This window comes from Tarenaya hassleriana, unplaced genomic scaffold, assembly GCF_000463585.1.
Source record: "Tarenaya hassleriana unplaced genomic scaffold, ASM46358v1 Cleome14, whole genome shotgun sequence".
NCBI classification, from domain to species: domain Eukaryota; kingdom Viridiplantae; phylum Streptophyta; class Magnoliopsida; order Brassicales; family Cleomaceae; genus Tarenaya; species Tarenaya hassleriana.
In genome coordinates, this window is record NW_010964598.1 from 2,908,328 (window position 1) to 2,926,544 (window position 18,217).

At 37.6% G+C, this 18,217-nt stretch overlaps 2 protein-coding genes across 2 annotated transcripts; both read left to right on the forward strand.

The window, feature by feature from the left end:
* Positions 1-243: 243 nt before the first annotated feature.
* LOC104808389 (aspartic proteinase CDR1-like) lies at positions 244-1,503 on the forward strand. Its single transcript, XM_010534063.1, has one exon. It carries the CDS (start codon positions 244-246, stop codon positions 1,501-1,503), a length of 1,260 nt encoding a protein of 419 aa, XP_010532365.1.
* Positions 1,504-5,394: 3,891 nt separating this feature from the next.
* LOC104808390 (formin-like protein 5) lies at positions 5,395-17,787 on the forward strand. Its single transcript, XM_010534065.1, has 7 exons — positions 5,395-5,448; positions 5,546-5,732; positions 13,852-13,938; positions 14,007-14,214; positions 17,167-17,279; positions 17,357-17,443; positions 17,510-17,787. Exons 1-7 carry the CDS (start codon positions 5,395-5,397, stop codon positions 17,785-17,787), a joined length of 1,014 nt encoding a protein of 337 aa, XP_010532367.1.
* The last annotated feature ends 430 nt before the right edge of the window (positions 17,788-18,217 follow it).

An 18,217-nucleotide genomic window follows, 5' to 3' on the forward strand; every position in this document is an offset into this window, starting at 1 on the left:
GCTTAATAACTTCAATTGTAACAACAAAAGGGAGGCAAAAAAGGTCAGTTTCCGTATCTAATATTTCCTTTTCCGAATTAAAATACAAACTTTCTAAAATTTACCTTCACATGTCCCGTAAAAAATGGAAGTATTCCTCAGTGGAATACACACAAAAAAAGGCATATACATATATATATATATATATATATATATATATTTATGAGAGAGTAAAGCTCGTGCATTGAGTTCACTAAAATAAGAATGGCGTTTCTTGCATTCTACGTTTTCGCGGTTCAAGCAATTCCCCTTCTGTTTGCTGTAGACGCTGCCCCACAAGACGGCATCACAGCCGAACTGATCCTCCTCGATCCCCTCTCCCACACCAACCCCACAGAAAACCGCTACCAACGCATGCAATCACGTTCGCGTTTCTCTCGTCCCACCCGATCGCCGTATTCCGACGCAATATCTGACGTCCGGGGCGGGTACCTGATGAGAATAAAGATTGGGACGCCGCCACTAGAGGTCGTGGGACTTGCAGACACAGGGAGCAATCTTGTCTGGACGCAGTGTTTGCCTTGTCCAGGTAACTGTATCCCACAAGATTTTCCAGTGTTCAACCCTCTCTCTTCCTCCACCTACCAAGACCTTCCTTGCGGCGCAAGTCAGTGCAGAACCATTAACGGACACACCCACTGTCACGACAAGAACAGTGTCTGCCCTTATGCAGAGCTGTATGGCATAGGGAAAAGCTTCTCTTTCGGGTCGGTTGGGTTCGACACATTTACCTTCGGCCTGACCTCTGGCTTGCGGTTTTCTCTGAACGAAACCCTCTTCGGCTGCGGTCGAAATATCTCCGGTTTCAGCCATGGCGTGACAGGCATCATCGGACTCGGTAGGGGATCGTTTTCCCTCATCTCTCAGATGGGAGACAGAGTGCAGGGTCTCTTCTCCTACTGTTTCGGCGCCGAGACAAGCAAGATCAACTTCGGAGCAAACGCTGTCGTTTCGGGCGACGGTACTGTGTCCACATTGCTTTTGCGAAAGAAGTCTAGTCCGAGCCTCTACTACCTAAACCTAGAGGCAGTGAGCGTGGACGACGCACGTGTCGAGACCTCAGGAACCTCGATGGGTTCAAAGGACGGGAACATCTTCATAGACTCGGGAACGACATATATGATGCTGGCGGAGGACTATTTCTTGCGCGTCAAGGAAGCCGTGACAGCCTCGATGAGAGAGAAAGGAGCCTATCCCCAGGACGGGAACTGTTACTCGCCATGCAATCTCGAGGATTTTCCGGTGATAACGATGCATTTCGCTGGTGCGGATCTTGTAATGGGACGATCAAACACGTACGATAACGTAGACACGGGGGTGGTTTGCTTAAAGTTCGTGCCGGCCCTAGATGGGTATCGTCCTGTTCTCGGCTACGAAGCGCAGTCCAATTTCTTGATTGGTTATGACACTGTCTCGGATATCATCTCCTTTAAGCCCACCAACTGCACTTCTCTTTGGCATTGATTCATCACTACTGTTTTAGAGAGTTGGCTTTCGTTAGTTTTTTAGGATTATTAGCTTAATTTCTCTGCCCTCTTCTTTTTTTTTTTTTTTTTTTGAGAATGTGCTTCGTATTATCTACCAAAAAATGTGTTTTACAGACCCCCAATAGTTAAAAACAACCAAAAGGTAACCAATTTCCATGATGATGGAATCACTACATGACTCAACAACTTACAAAAAACTTACAAAAACTAACGCCAATCTCTCAAGTAGTGTATGTGAGATGATACCAATGCTCAAGCAAACGACATTGTGTGATGTCTTGATGTGCTACCTTAGAAGCTAGGAGTGTGTCTCGCATTGTGCGATCTATCTTGCGTCGGATTTCCTGGGTAGTCCGTGTCTTACCCCTGAAGATCCTATTGTTCCGCTCTCTCCACAGTTCATAGACGGACATTTGGGCGAGAAGTTTGACAATAACTTACTGACCTCTGTCTATAGCGTGTCCCGGATCATCCACCCACTGTTGACAATCTCGTAGCGTGTCCGGAGGAGATGCCAGCAAGCCCTTGCCATCGTCTTCCAGATATGAGTGCTAAAGGGGCATGCGAAGAACAAATGGTCGTGGGATTCGTCCTCCGCACTGCACAGGATACATCGCGTCACTATCTGCATTCCCCAGGCCGCCAAGCGATCAGCTGTCGGAAGTCGTCCTTGGATTGCCTGCCAAACAATGAAAGCCATCCTCAGAATTGCTTTTTTGAACCAAACCATGTCGTGCCATGCCACTGCTACAGGGATTCCTCGAAGGAGTTGGCGGGTGCTCGTCGAACTGAAATGCTCCCTAAAGTCTCCAGATTTTTGCCGCCATAGGTATCGATCAGCTCCTTTCCCCTCCATCGGTGGGTCCATTCCAGCTAGGGCAATCTGAAGCTGCATAAGTTTGTCATTCCTCGCCGGCGGCAGGATTTGTTGTCTGATTATTAGACCAAGTAAAAAAGAAGCCACGACCAGGTATATCAGTGAGTTCAGCTTCTTCTACACCAATTGTCAAACCAAAATGAAGCTTGTTTTCCATCCCCAATTTCCACACGTATGAAGGTTTTTGCCAGGTCCCTGATCTTGAGGAGCCTTCTGAAGTTATAAGAAGCATTGATTGTTTGTGGGGCTTCCCAAAAACCATGTTTACGGATAGTGTTTTCTCTTATCCAGTCTACCCATAACGATTGCTTTTTGACAAAGAGTAGCCAGATTAGCTTCAATCGAAATGTAGTGTTTGTTGTCTCCAATTTCAACAAGCCTTAGCATCCCTCCTTCTTGGTCCGACAGATGCTCTCCCACGAGACCCGATGAGCTGCTGATGTACCTTGCTTGTGACTCCAAAGGAAGTTTGAACAAAGGCTGTCAATTTGCTTCAGTAAATATTTGGGAAGCATGAAGATCATACTCCACGAATTCACCAATCCATATATAACAGACGCCACAAGTTGGATCTTCCCCGTTGAAGAAAGAGATTTCGTTGCCCATGCTGTCATCTTGAATCTGATCTTATCTAGGAGAGGCTTGTAGTCCTCCCTAGATAACCGTTTGGGTGATAAGGGTACACCCAGATAACGGACAGGGAGTTGGCCTCTTGACAGACCAACCGCTGCACAAATTCTGCTTGCCTCGGTGAGATCCGTTCCACTAATGAACAACTCAGATTTGTTGAGGTTAAGCTTCAAGCCTGAATGTTTCCCAAAGTCATCCAATATCTGAAGAATCCTTGCTATTGAGCTCTCTGTTCCCTGTGAGAATATCATTATATCGTCAGCAAAAGACAGATGCGTTATAAGGGGTTTCTGACATCTCGTATGTGTGATGAACTCGGATGCAAGTGCAGCTTTGTTCAGCATTCTTGTAAGTGGTTCCATGGCCAATATGAACAAGTATGGCGATATTGGATCCCCCTGTCGTAACCCTCGTCGCCCTTTGAAGTACCCCTCTAAACTTCCGTTGATTGAAATCGAATACTTCGGTGTAGTCAGACATGTTGCAATCCACTCAACAAATTTATGCGGAAGATTCAGTCCACGCAACAAATTTATCACAAAATCCCAGCTCAATGTATCAAATGCCTTGCGTATATCGATCTTTACCATGGCATTTTTCTTTGCCGAGACTCTGTTGTAGTCCTTTATCAATTCAGCTGCCAGAAGTGAGTTTTCCAACATTAATCTCCCTTTCAGAAATGCAGATTGGTTTGGGGAAATGATCTTCACGAGGATTTTGCGCAAACGGGTTGCCAGGATGGTGGAGATGACCTTGTATATGGTGTTACAACAGCTGATTGGCCGGAAATCCGATAGCGACGCTGCATGGGGCTTCTTTGGGACTAATGTTATGATGGTAGCATTCACTTGACCAAGCAGAGACCCTGATTCAAAGAAGTGTGTGATTGCTGCAATCACATCCCCACCAATCGTTTCCCATGCTGTAGAGAAAAATTCCTTCGGGTATCCATCGGGCCCTGGAGCTTTGTTCTGTGGCATTGACATTAATGTTGTCTTTATCTCCTCGGGTAGTGGAATAGCTGTCAACTCAGTAGCTAGTTCCGATGGCCATACAGAGGGTATTAGTTCTCGGAACCATTGGGGGCTGGGCGGTTGTGTTTCCTCATTACGTCTCCCGATCAAGGAGCGGAAGTATTGGACTGCATGTTCAGAGATAGAGCTGTGAGTTTCAAGCCTTTGACCAGCATCATCAACTAGGAAGTGAATTCTGTTTCGAGCAGCTCTTGTTTTCACGGTGCGGTGGAAGAAGGCTGTATTTTTATCGCCGAGTCTCAGCCATGTTACTCTGGATCTTTGCCGGTAGTAGCGTTCCTCAGCGGCTGCCAATAACATTAATTTAGCTCGAGCAGCTCTTTCCTCTTCCACTGAAGTGTTGTTTGGGGATACGAGTGTTATGCCTTGCAATAGCTTCAGATTGTCCTTCGCCTCCTGGACTCTCATTGAGATTTGGCTAAAATTTGCCGCATTCAAGGCTCTAAGCGACTGCTTCAAGCGTTTCAGAGTTGAGCACAAATGAAATTGAGGGCTATCCTCGAGGCTTCTAGTTGCCCAGCCATCGCGTACTACCCTGGAAAAATCAGGAAGAAGTGTCAGGTAGTGGAAGAACTTAAACGGTTTAGAGTTTCTGCCCATTGGTCTCGCCAATGTGAGGGTGATAGGTGAGTGGTCAGAATGCTCCGGGTGCCCAAATTCAGCTATAGAGTCCGGAAAAACATCAAGCCAACCATGGTTGCACATTGCCCGGTCTATCTTTGTTGAGATCGGATTTGTTGTCTGATTATTAGACCAAGTAAAAAAGAAGCCACGACCAGGTATATCAGTGAGTTCAGCTTCTTCTACACAGCTTTCGAAGTCTGGTATTCCATGATTTGATGGTATGACTTGCCCCTGGTTATAGTCTGATCGTTCCGAAGCTGATAGTATCTGGTTGTAATCTCCCATAAGTACCCACGGCCTTACCCTGAGTGGTGGGTATTGCGACAGCGTAACTACTTCTGCCCATAAACTCCGACGCTCGATCACAGAGTTACAGGCATAAACAAAGGTGGCAGTGAAAGATCGGTTGCAACCTGGCAGCGAGATACCACATGTGACCGACTGCTTCGAGGCGGTGTAAACAGTTACCGTAACGGATGGGTCCCAGACCACCCAGATACGTCCCACTTGCGTGGAATCGAAATTGCAATAGTGTTTCCATCCGAAAGGTAGCACAGCTTGAATACGGTCCTTGTTTGACTCATGAATGTGTGTTTCCAGAAGAGCACCTACTAGCATACGCTTCTCCAAAATCCACTTGCGTGTAAGGAATCTCTTATTCGCGGCATTTAGCCCTCGTGTGTTCCAAGCAAAAATCATGGAAATGGTGGGGGTAGGTTACTTTCTCTTCGCGGCCTTTTGGCCACAAACTTTCCTGGTGACTTGTGTGAACCCGTCATCAACTTGCCCCGGTGGCTTCTGCTTGCTTCCAGCCTCAGGTGTATGGTCGGCTAATCCTTTGTCTATGGGCGCAGTGCTCGTGGTTGGAGCAGAGGGAAGAGGGGTTGCCTGGGTATTATGCCCTGAGGCTAAGGCCTGGTTCTGCGTTGGTGGTGCTTGCAGAGCATCCTTCGAAGCCTTCTGGTCACATGGTCCAGGGTTTACCTGCTGCAGAGCTGGAGTATCACTGGATCTCGGCTGTGGCGGATTCTTGGGGCAATGGTGCTCGTTGTGACCCACCTCTGAACATATGGAACACCTTGGGGGTAGCCAATCAAATGAGAGACTAACAACATGTTCTCTATCTCCTGGAAGTCTGACTATCACTGTCTTTGGAGGAGGAGTGTTGAGATTCACAGCGACATAGATTCTGGCTTCTCTGCCCTCTTTGTTTCAATGTTTGATTTCTTTTGCGTGTAAATGACATAAAAATGTCTGAATGCCCCTATGAACAAGACATCAAGCTTCTCCACGAACTCGGGAACTCCCTTTCTTCTCGGACAATCAAATCTAGAAAACGTTCTAGAAGAAGGTATATACAAGTACTTTCTCCGATGTAGAAGAAACAAAACAAAACGGTTGCACAAGATTCGGTTTCTTTCAACGTATCGGAAGTTCAAGAACCAATCCATGACTGAACTCGGTAGCTTCTCTGGTTCGGAAAAAAAAGACAGATTACATGCAAAGTTACCTGTAAATCTATCTTTACGTTTATGTCCACGAAAGTTGCAATTTTTTTTATCAGAAATATTGCTTCTTGGAGCGTCACAGATTAGAAAAATCGACCGTAAAATTTTTAAACATCCTTATTATCAAGCAAATCAGCCCACTGCTTAAGTTTTAAAATCGACCGTAAAATCAAATATGCAGAATTTCTTCTAATTTCCACGTTAGAAAAAGTCCGATTTTAGTAAAGTTTTCTACATTAGATGGTTAACCCAACCCAACCCAATTATTTTTGTATTTGAATTATTTTTTGGGTTAAAATTATTTTATAGATTATATAGGTTTTAACCCTTTAAATCCATGAATTTAATAACTTAACCTAATTAACCCAAATAATTCATTAAACATTTCATTCTTTAGTTATTGATTAGATTTGATTGAATAAAATATTTAACATTTACTTATAAATATAGTCAATATATATTTTAAAATTTAAATCGAATTAATTCGAATCAAACACATATATTCAAATTCGATTTTACAAAATTTATTTTAAAATAAAAAATTGAGCACGAACCAAATATAAAAATAATCGAAAAATGGAAAATTTCTATTAAGAATTGAGAATTTTATAATAAATATAGAATTCAAATTGAAATAAATCAAATGGGACGATTCGATCCGAAACGAAATGAATTTGATTTGAAATGAATCAAAACGGATTGATTCGATCTGAATCAAAACAAATTGATCCGAATCAAATTCGACTCGAAAAGAATCGATTTGATCTGTTTCGATCCGAATTGAATTTAAATCTATACGAATTGAAATGGATCAAATTTGAATCTTTTTACTTATATATATTATTTATTAATATTTTATATATATTGGTATTATGTAATCTAATCGAATCTTTTTAGTATATAAAATTATGTAATCTGATCGAACTTAGGAGAGTCATAATATTATTTAGGAAGATTGATATGGTTTAGAATGAGTTATTTGTATTTAATAAAAATAATAAAATATTATGATGCAATTTGAATTCGGGTAGAGTTATTATTTGGATTTTTTGTGTAGATAGAGTTAATAATCACGTTTTTGTCACCTTTATTTTGAACTTTCAAAAAATTACTTGGATTTATTATTTAACATTTGTGTAATTCGAAATTTATTACAATATGCAAATGGAAAAATTTTATTTTTACTTTTATTTTAAGATATTGAAATTGAACTTGGTGGTTAATTCAAGTTGTATTTAAATGGCTGTTGAATTTTTTTTGTGTATATATATATTCATTCTTTTTCTATGAAATAATCATCATTCTAAAGACCAAAGATCCAACCATAAACAAATTTACATTAACATTAATTAAACATACCATTTATAAAACTAGATTAATATATCGATAATAATTTTTGAAATATATCAGATTATTCGGGATAAGTTTGGTACAAATTGTCACCTTTAACTCAGTACTAAGAGAAAATGTTTTAATTAATTATTTGAGAAGAAAAACTAAGGGTTGGTAGTGACAGATGCGGAGATAAGACTTAAATTTATGATTTATATGTTCAAGATTAATCATCCAATTAATCAATACTCACGGGTGGTCTATTTAGTATTTGGTTGTAGGAAATAAACAAAAAAATGAAAATTTTGATAAATAAATATACAAACTTTTAATTTTGTATAAAAAGTAAAATTGTAAAACCTTATACATAAACCCTACATAAATTTATATATAAATAAAATATATAAAATTAAAAAATTTTATATAAATCCACATAAAAACACAAACGATGTTACTATTTATATGAATTTATCGTAAAATTTAAAAATTTATCTATTTTTATACAAAACTATAAGTTCGATATATTTATTTATCAATTTAAAAAAATCATATTTTTAACGATATTTTTGAATTGTTTCCTTATAAATTATATATAATCAATAAAATACATAAAAACAACGTAAACAACTTTGGACGTTATTTTTTTTGGATGATCGAGTATCTTGTATAGAGTAATATCAGGATTTTGGGGTAATCCATGTAATAAGGAATTTATATCCCTTCTCCAAACTTGAAATTTGAATTCGGAATAGAGTAGATATTTTGTGTTTCCGTTTCACAGATTGAACTATCCAAATTTGGATAATATAATTTTGGACATCATATTTATTGATATGTCCACTAAATTATCACATTTTAGTGGGATTCTCTGTAAATAACTTTTCGTTTTAATTTTCATACATTGGTTTATCCTCTTCTCACAAATTATTTATGTAATCGTGGTTGGATCAAAATTGTAATTGGGTGATAAACCGATTTATATGTGTGGAGAAAGTCCAAACTGTTGACGGAACGAAAGAGGCCGAGGCTTCAAGTGAGAAGGATGACGAATCTGCTGAGATGAAGCTAACGAACAAAACAAAATTATTCAGCAAGGAGAACTCAAGTTAAGGGAGTTAATATTGCAGAAGACAAAAATTCAAGCTGATTTCCTTTGCCATTAGGCACAATATATTCTTACACAAATCTTTATATACTACAACGATACTTTTCCTTTTCATTCCCTATAACATCGATTTATATTCCCTATACATTTTCTGAAATAATATACAGAGAATAATAAGAGTGCATTCTATCTTCAAATCTCGTTGCTTTTGTTCTCTGCTCTTCTGCTTAATCTGAAACCATCTTGCTACAACCTTGTTTTCCACACAAGCCAGGTTATTATGGACCCAATTAAAATCTCAAGCCGAGTGCCTCGTTTACTTCTTTTAAACATACTTTTCTTTTGAAGATTATGAATCTCAAGGTCCACCGCAAAGTATTAGAGTCTGGATCAATTTTGATCTTTCACCATGATATAATACAATTCGGAGCTAAAGTTCTGTAAAATTTTGGAAATTTTAATTATCTAGCGCTAAGAACTCTCTATGGACATACAGTGTTGATTGTTTTTTCGTTCTCTGCTGTTGCACATTTTTCTTCTTGGGTTCAGAGGGATCTTTGCTATTTCTCAAGTTGAACAGATAGCTGAGGTCGTCAGTGCGTGATTGCTTCTAGATCGCCCTGTCCTAGGTCTTACATAGTTTCTTGGAATCAGTTGTTGGATACTTCAAAGAGAGAGAATGGGTCTGCAACTGCAAGAAAACAACATACTCACTTGCTTCTAGGTCTACTTCTTTGTATTCATGTCACCATCTTTGTACATCGTTCTGTATTATTATTTCATTGCATTGTCGTGATTGGTTCTCTGGTTCATTGCATTTGTAGAGTTCCTCAAGATATCAGGGATTGATGTTTGTAGTAAGCATTTGAGAAGTGCCTTAGCAAATCAAATGCTTATGGTATTTTACTTGAATATTATAAGGTAATTGCTGGCCAATACACATAATATACAAACAATATGTATCATCTATATACTTCACTTCCCATCTTGCCCACATTTTGCATGGCCAGCAAGACGTGTTATGTGGGCTTTGCATCATAGTACATATTCTCACTTAGGATTCAAGAATTTATGTGTATAAAATTCATTAGATTGGTTGTCTACTAAGTTTATCCTCTTATCTTGTCACCTTTTTTTACAGTATTTATCTATCGGTAATTCAGAAATTGTCCATTACCCGTTATTCTCTCTATTGGCCAAACAAATGCACAAACATAGTGTACGTGTGTTTTTTACTATTGTAGATATGCTATTTTGTTGTCATTATTCGTCCTTGTTATTAGTTTAAACGATTTTATATATTGGAAAATTGATACGGACTCTGCATTATATCCTTCCAAAAGATTAGATAAATGGCTTTTAGGCTATTGAGTTTTTTTTTTAAATATATTCATTTGGTTGACTTTTTTATCTTTTTTTTAATTTTAGATTTTAGACAATATTTTGAAGATTTTTTTAACTCGTTGACCAACTTTTATAATTAGAGCTACAACTATCCCACCACTGTTTTTTTTATTTTTATTATTGTTTCTATTCTATTCAAACCAATAATCACATAATTTAAAATTTAATAAAAAGTAAAAATCTATTCGGAATAGAATTTAAAGTAAAGTTTCACTTGTTTGACAATAATTTAAAATGTATATTCTTTGACTTCAATTTTAAACAATTAATAAATAGTAATGATATATCTATGTACCCAAATATTAAATACTTAGTATATATCATATTGTAAATGCATAATATCTATAGAAAATGGATTGTAGAATTCTTATTTTATGATAGTAATACAATCGTTTTATTATGTTCGAGAGAAAATTGGAATATCTTGAGTTATTGCAAGCAATTTTCTATAGTGAAGATATAATTTATTGTTAATCATTGTTTCAAATTTTTGTTAATTAATATTCTTGAACAAACTAATTTTTGCTTATGCAATTGATATTTCAAATTTCAGTGTTTTTTAATTTTATAAGAGTGATATACATATTTATTGTTTATGTTAGTTTTTCAATTCTATAGAAATTTGTTTTTCGGTCATTTTTAGGACATTTTGAAAAATGTTATGGCATGTGTTGATTAAAATATTAATTATATCATCCAATTAGTTTGATCTTGACATTAAGTATTGTATAAACTAATTGAAATCCGATTTACTTGAGGGATTTAAACATAGATTTATTTATTACGATCTTTTATATAGTTGGAGCTAATCTTTAAATTTATCCGAAGAAAGAGTATGTTCTTAACACTAAAATTTGTGCACAATCTCCATTGTTATTTCGATATCAAATTCGCATAAATCTTCTTCTAAATGAGAATTTTATTAAATTTATATGTTCTAAAACGATTATTGATTCCTATACTTGTAACTATAGAAATAGTCGTATTTTACTGGTTTAATCGCTAGTAGTTAGCTTTATATTATGCAATACAAAATGTATTTTTCCTTTGAAGTTTTTAATTAAAACGATTATGAACAAGAAAGTTTGACTTGAAATTCTATCTCCTTTTTCTTTCTATATTTTTGTATGTCAATGTCCGACGAAAGTTTGACCGGAAGAGAGAGAGCGCATGAAGTCAGATAAAACATCTTCTACTTTTACTTTTTTTTCTGATAATGAAACCTTATTTTTTCTTGCAGCATCGGTTGTTCTACCGAGTGCTTTGTATGCGCCTCTTCCGAAGTCTGATATGAGGAGTGAAAACATAATAGGTAGTGGATGCATACCAAAATCAAGGAGCAAACCTCGTGGTATAGACGCCAGCTTCTCAGACACACCACATGGGTGATGTCACCTCTACACCAATTCTCCAACCCTTTGTATATCGTTTTGATGATAATTCTTATAGTTGTAACTATAGGAATAGCTGTGTTTTACTGGTTCCATAGTTGATAGTTAGCTTAAATTATGCAATACAAAATATACTTTTCCTTTGAAGTTTCTAATTAAAACGGTTATGCAAGAAACTTTTGCTTAAAATTCTATCTCCTTATTTCTCTATTTTATTTGTCAATGTCTGGCAAGAGGTTGATCGATCTATTATGTTCGAGAAAAAACTGTAATATCTCATACTATTGCAAACAATTTTCCATATTGAAGATATAATTTGTTGTTAATCATTGTATTGTATTTTCAAATTTTTGTTAATTAGTATTCTTGGTCAAATTAATTTTCGTTTATAAAATTGATATTGTGAATTTCAGTTTTTTTAAATTAGTATTCTTGATCAAACTGGAATGTCTCAAGTCTCAAGTTATTACAAACAATTTTCTATATAAATTTATTGTTTATATTAGTTTTAAGTTCTATACAAATTTGTTTTTTCGATCATTTTCATGACATATTTGAAAAATGTTATGACATGTATTGATTAAAATATTAATTATATCATCGAATTAGTTTGATCTTGATATTAAGTATTGCATAAACTAATTGAAATCCAAGTTATTTTAGAGATATAAGGGAATCATCTAAATTGAAAGAAAAGAAAATCAACAAGTAAAGTTTCACTTGATTTTGATATTAAATTCCTCTCATGTGAACAAATTGAATGAGGAAAAAATCAATAAATTTCACTTGTTTAACAATAAGGATAAAACTGTATTCCAAATAAAATTTAAAGTAAAGTTTCACTTTTTTGGTAATATAAATGTCCATATATGTTTGTAACCTGCATTTTCTCTTACACAAACCCATTTTAGAAAACAGACTAGTTTCCATTTTCCATTACTTTTGTTTAGTGTGTCATTTTGACATCCAAAATTCAATAATATATATATACACAATACATATATATATATATATATATATATGAACAGTACATTTAAAATAGAGTTATGCACTTTTTCCAAAGAAAGTTGAGAATATGAACAGTACATTTAAAATTTTCTAGAATTCCGTACTGAAAATATATGCATGTTCTTTTTCAATTTCTTTTATTTTAATATTATTATAATAGATATGTATATATATTCTTCTCCACCTGTCATTATATATTTTTTTTCTGATAAAAACCTGTCTTTATATTTTGATATCAATCTCCATTCAGTTATTTCTATTAAAATCCAATATCATTTTTCTTAACGTTTTTAAATTTTATTGGATTATAAGTAAAATTAAGATAATATTAGTATAAATATTAGGAGAGAAAAAAGTAGTACTGAAAAAGCCACTGTCGTTGCAGAAACTCACTTTTTTTTTTGCAATTGATAGCATGGAGTAATCGAAATAATCAAATAGGTATATAAATGGTCATCACCACTTAGTCTTTTAAAAACTTAAAAAAAATATTAAAACCAAAGTCCGCATATATATATATATATACATGCATATAAGCAAAGTCACAATTAATTGTGTTTGTGGTATCACGAAATTTAAAGCAAATAAAAGCAATGTCTCAGTTAAACACTCATAATTGATCTATTTGGAAATATATAGCTTATCAATATATTTGTCCGTTATGTCATTTGCTTGTAGTCAAAACATTTCTTAACCTTTTTCCTTGTAAATATGTATCACCATATTGCAATATTCTTCTAGTTTAATAAATATCTCAAAACCTTTTTGGACAAAGTTTCATATTCAATTCATCATTATACGAGCAATTTGACCGTAAGTTTTAATATCATTTGTGTTTTTACAAGGAATACGGACTGTAGATTATATGTATAAATATGCAATAGCATTTATCTTGGTCAAACGCTAATATATTGTAACAGTAACAAAATGTGACTCGAAATAAAATTTACAATCCGTATTTCTAGTAAAAATATGAAATAATATGAAAACTTACATTCCACTACAACTTACAATCAAATTTCGTATTTCTCTCTCTCTCTATATATATATATATATATGGAATAAAGTTTTGGAACTCGCACCCAAGAACTCGAACTAGGCCTGGAAATAGACCAAGTAGACCAAGTACATTATCGATTCCCCAACTCTATTTTCACACCAAAATCTTAATATAAAAAAATCAAAATAATATATATTTTGTTTTGTTAAAGGTAAATCAAAACCTAAGTCTGTGAACTCGGAATCGAACCCGGAACCGAACCCGTGGCACTAGTATATGTATATATATCACTTCCCACACGATAGAGCCTTCACTTCAAATCTTTTCTACTTTTTTTTACGACACAATCATCTGTCTTCATTCCTCTATTTATGAAGATCATTCCCTTCTTCCTCCTCTATCCTCTTCGTAGCCGTTGTCCTTGCTCCACCACCACCATGTCCGAAGGAGCCACCACCTTCCAGTATTCTGGAGTCGTCGCTGCCGCCGTCGGAGTCAGGTAAAACATCGATTCCTTCTTCTTTTGCGTTTTTTTTCTTCGATGATGAAACTTTTTTTCTTTTGCAGCACCGGCTTTTCTACCGGGTTCTCCTCCTCCTCCTCCTCCTCCGGTGACTGACGGAGCCTTTGGTGGTGGGCGCATACCGAAACCAAGGAGCAAACCTCATGGTGTCGAAGCCAACTTCCCGGAGGAACCTTCTGGAGCGCCACACCAACTCGCCTTCAACCCTCTATACCTCAACTCTGGAGCCGTCGCTGCCGCTGTTGGAGTCAGGTAAAACATCGATTCCTTCTTCTTTTGCATTTTTTTTACGACACAATCCTCTGTCTTTGTAATATTCCGATTCCCGTATAAAATATTTACTTATTCTTAAATACAAAGTTAACAAGTTTTCGAAAGTATTCATCTTCTCTCGATGAAATTTCATAAACTAATAAGTTTCTTTTATATTTTCACGAAATTAAAAAGCCGAATAAATGAGTTAAGATAATGATACCGTACATAAGTTACAAAAAACTTGTTTTGTATTATAATAAGAGGTTCTTCTTGTAGAACAAGTTCTATAATCTCCTATTTCCTCATCGCAATTATCTACAAATTGTGCATTACTGATCATTATAATTATCGAGAAAACAATATGAATCCATATGATCATGTAAAGCCTTATCATATTTGGATTAAGCTCTAGCTTTCTCCTTCTCCTTCTTTTCTCCAGATATCGCACGGTTTCTGTAATACCCCGATTCTCGTATAAAATATTTAAATTGGTTTCGGAAATAAAAGGAAGGTAAATCAAAGGCAGAATGGTGCGCGATTCACGAGTTATTCGAGGTACAGACATTTCGAGTTGTGCCTCATCCTGTAAACGTGAGTTTTCAATAGTCTATTGATTGGACATGAAAGAGAACGTTCCAAGAAAGGCGTAGAAACAAATGGTGCGCGATTCGGTTAAGAAACGAGTGAGAACAGAGCAATCGAAGTCAGTCGGAACGGACCAGAAATGCAGAACGGACGGACTGACAAAGGCAGAATGGACGAACTGCTAAAGGCGGAACGAACGGACCACGAACGAGCGAGGAGCAAGGCCGAAACTGGGCCCAGACCGTCCGTTTCAGGCCCAGAACGGACGGTCTGATGAACAGAGCATGCAAGTGGCCAACTTGCTGTCTTGGGACACATATTCCTCTGCATTCCAGGGCCCACCGGCGTCAAATCTCCGTCCAACCGTGCCAGGACGTTGCAGGCTTGACCTTGGGACTAGGCTCGAACCCATTTGATCTCTCTCATCCGTGAATAACACTTCTGCAAGCAGAGACTTAGCCATTATTCGAGCAGAAAGAGGGGAGAGAAGAAAGGGGGAGAAAGAGAGAAGAAGGGCGAGAAACAGGGGGAACCAGAACAAGAAGAGCTCAGGAACTCCAAGGGGGACATCCCTAGAGTGTTTAGAAGAGGTTTTCGGTGAGTAACAGACCGGAAAACGGCAACAAATCCAGTCAAAACCAGATCTGAGGTGAGTGGCTCGAGTTGCGTCTGTGTTAACTCGTTTTTGTCGATGTGATTGTGTTATTTCGATGGTTTGTTGCTTGGATTAGATAGAAGACACTTCAATAAAGATTTAGCAACAAGCCACACATGATTTGGTTGAAAAATGAGTGAGATATGATTGAATGAAGACTGAAGAAAAACTGCAAAGTGCAGAAACGAGAATCCGTCTTGCCAAATTACGAATCCTTTTCCACCGTGTTATGGAAGTATTTCAATACTTGATTGCTTGGGTTAGATAGAGAACATTTCAATGAACATTTAGCAACAATCGACACGTAATTTAGTAGAAAAATGAGTGAGATATGGTCAAACGAAGTCGGACCAGAAAGTTGTTTCGCGAAAGAGAACAGAGCTGGACCCGACGGTCTGCTTTGGTAGACCCGACGGTCTGCATTCCATTCCTCAAAAATTGTCCCGAGAGGCCCCGGAACGGCATGGGATCCCTGGACCGACCGGTTCACACCCTGGACCGACCGTTCTAGGGTACGAAACCCTTTTTCGGACGATTTTCGAATCCCACGTGCGTGAGATGTGTGATTCAACAGTGCCAGTGACTCGTTGCATGATTATACGGGGTAGTTTACATGGCGTTAAGCGGTAGATCGATAAGGGACCAGATACCGTGATACGTGTGATTGTATTGGGGAATATATACATGATGTGTGCCATGTGTATAGCTTGCTCGTGCGTACGAGTCAAGCATGATTGTGTTTGTGGATGGTTGTGGACACAACCATCACCGTCATGGACTTGACGGGCGTTTGAAACGCGTTTAGTCGTGTGCGACACGACGATCAACGTCATGGACTTAACGGGCGTGTGACGCGCTCCTAGTCATGGACTTGACTAGGGTATATGGCTGGAACCCTATGGTGGACTCCATACGGGTGATATGATCGATTGTGTCATGCTGACTTGACCCGGCCAACGTCATGGACTTGACGGGCGTGGAGACATCCCTAGTCATGAACTTGACTAGGGTATATGGCTGGACCCTTTGGTGGACTCCATACGAGTGTGTTTACTTTTCCGTTGTGTCATGGACTTGACATCGGTAGTCATGTGACGTGACAAGCGCTTGAGGCGATATTGTCGTGTGATGCGACGGCCAACGTCACACGAGTGGTGGGCGTGTGATGCACACATAGTCATGCTGACTTGACTAGGGTTTATGGTTAACCCAATGGTGGACTCCATGCGGGTGAGATTGTGATTGTTATTATATGTGTGATGCACGTTCTGTGATAATGCATGTTATTATTGCTGCATGTGATTGTGAATCATCGTTCTAACACTGTTCTCGCTGAGAACGGGTTTACCGGGTTCAACCCGGGCTATTCACTAAGTAGTTGTGTTTAGCCCTCGTGGTTTTACATTTTTTTCAGATCACGAGGATTACACCTAGTGCACGGACGATGACGACCTGAGAGAAGCAGCATCATGTACGGGATTTTATTTTGAACCCCGGGACTCGTATTCCCGCATTTTGTACGGCTATGTTATGAATTTTTGGACATGTGTTGCTTTGCGATACTGATCGCTTGTATTTTCCGCTGCTTACTCTGGTTAGATTAAAATGTTTTTGGATTTCGTATATTCGCTTCCGCAAATTATTATTTTATCGTTATATCATCCGTGTGGCATAGTCTTTATACTGTATACGGGTTACGGGTGTCACAGTCTTCATTCCTCTATCCTCTTCGTAGCTGTTATCCTTGCTCCACCACCACCATGTCCGAAGGAGCCACCGCCTTCCAGTATTCTGGAGCCGTCGTTGCCGCTGTCTGAGTCAGGTAAAACATCGATTCCTTCTTCTTTTGCGTTTTTTACGACATAATCCTCTGTCTTCATTCCTCTATCCTCTTCGTAGCCGTTGTCCTTGTTCCACCACCACCATGTCCGAAGGAGCCACCGCCTTCCAGTAATCTGGAGCCATCGCTGCCGCCGTCGGAGTCAGGTAAAACATCGATTCCTTCTTCTTTTGCGTTTTTTTTTTCGATGATGAAACTTTTTTCTTTTGCAGCACCGGCTTTTCTACCGGGTTCTCCTCCTCCTCCTCCTCCTCCGGTGACTGATGGAGCCTTTGGTGGTGGGCGCATACCGAAACCAAGGAGCAAACCTGCTGGTTGGCGCATACCGAAACCAAGGAGCAAACCTCATGGTGTCGAAGCCAACTTCCCGGAGGGACCTTCTGGAGCGCCACACCAACTCGCCTTCAACCCTCTACACCTCACCTTGGTCATCATTCCTATAGTTGTAACTATAGGTATAGCTGTTTTCTATTGGTTCCATCGTTGGTAATTAGTTTTTATTATGCAAACAAAATGTACTTTTCTTTTCGAAGCTAATTAAAACGGTCATTAACAAAAAAAAGTTTGCTTTGTTTCAATCCTCCTTTTGGTCCTGATTGCTGTTTGGAATCCTGTGAAAGTCTCGGTTTGTACATGACCCTTTATTTTTTGATTATCAATCTATTTACCTTTACCAAAAAATAGATTGACATAGAAACCGATAATGATACAGAAACTATAGAGAATATCGTGGAAAAAACAAAGACATTTTAGGTAATAAATTGTTTATTTAATGTTGAAAATTTAAGGCTTTTTTTTTTGAAATTTTTTTCATTATTTCAGTTACTCCAAAAAGTTTATATTTCAATTTGTTATAAAAGCCTACCAATTATTAATTTTATTTTTAAAATATAATATATTTAATTTAATTTAAAAAAGAA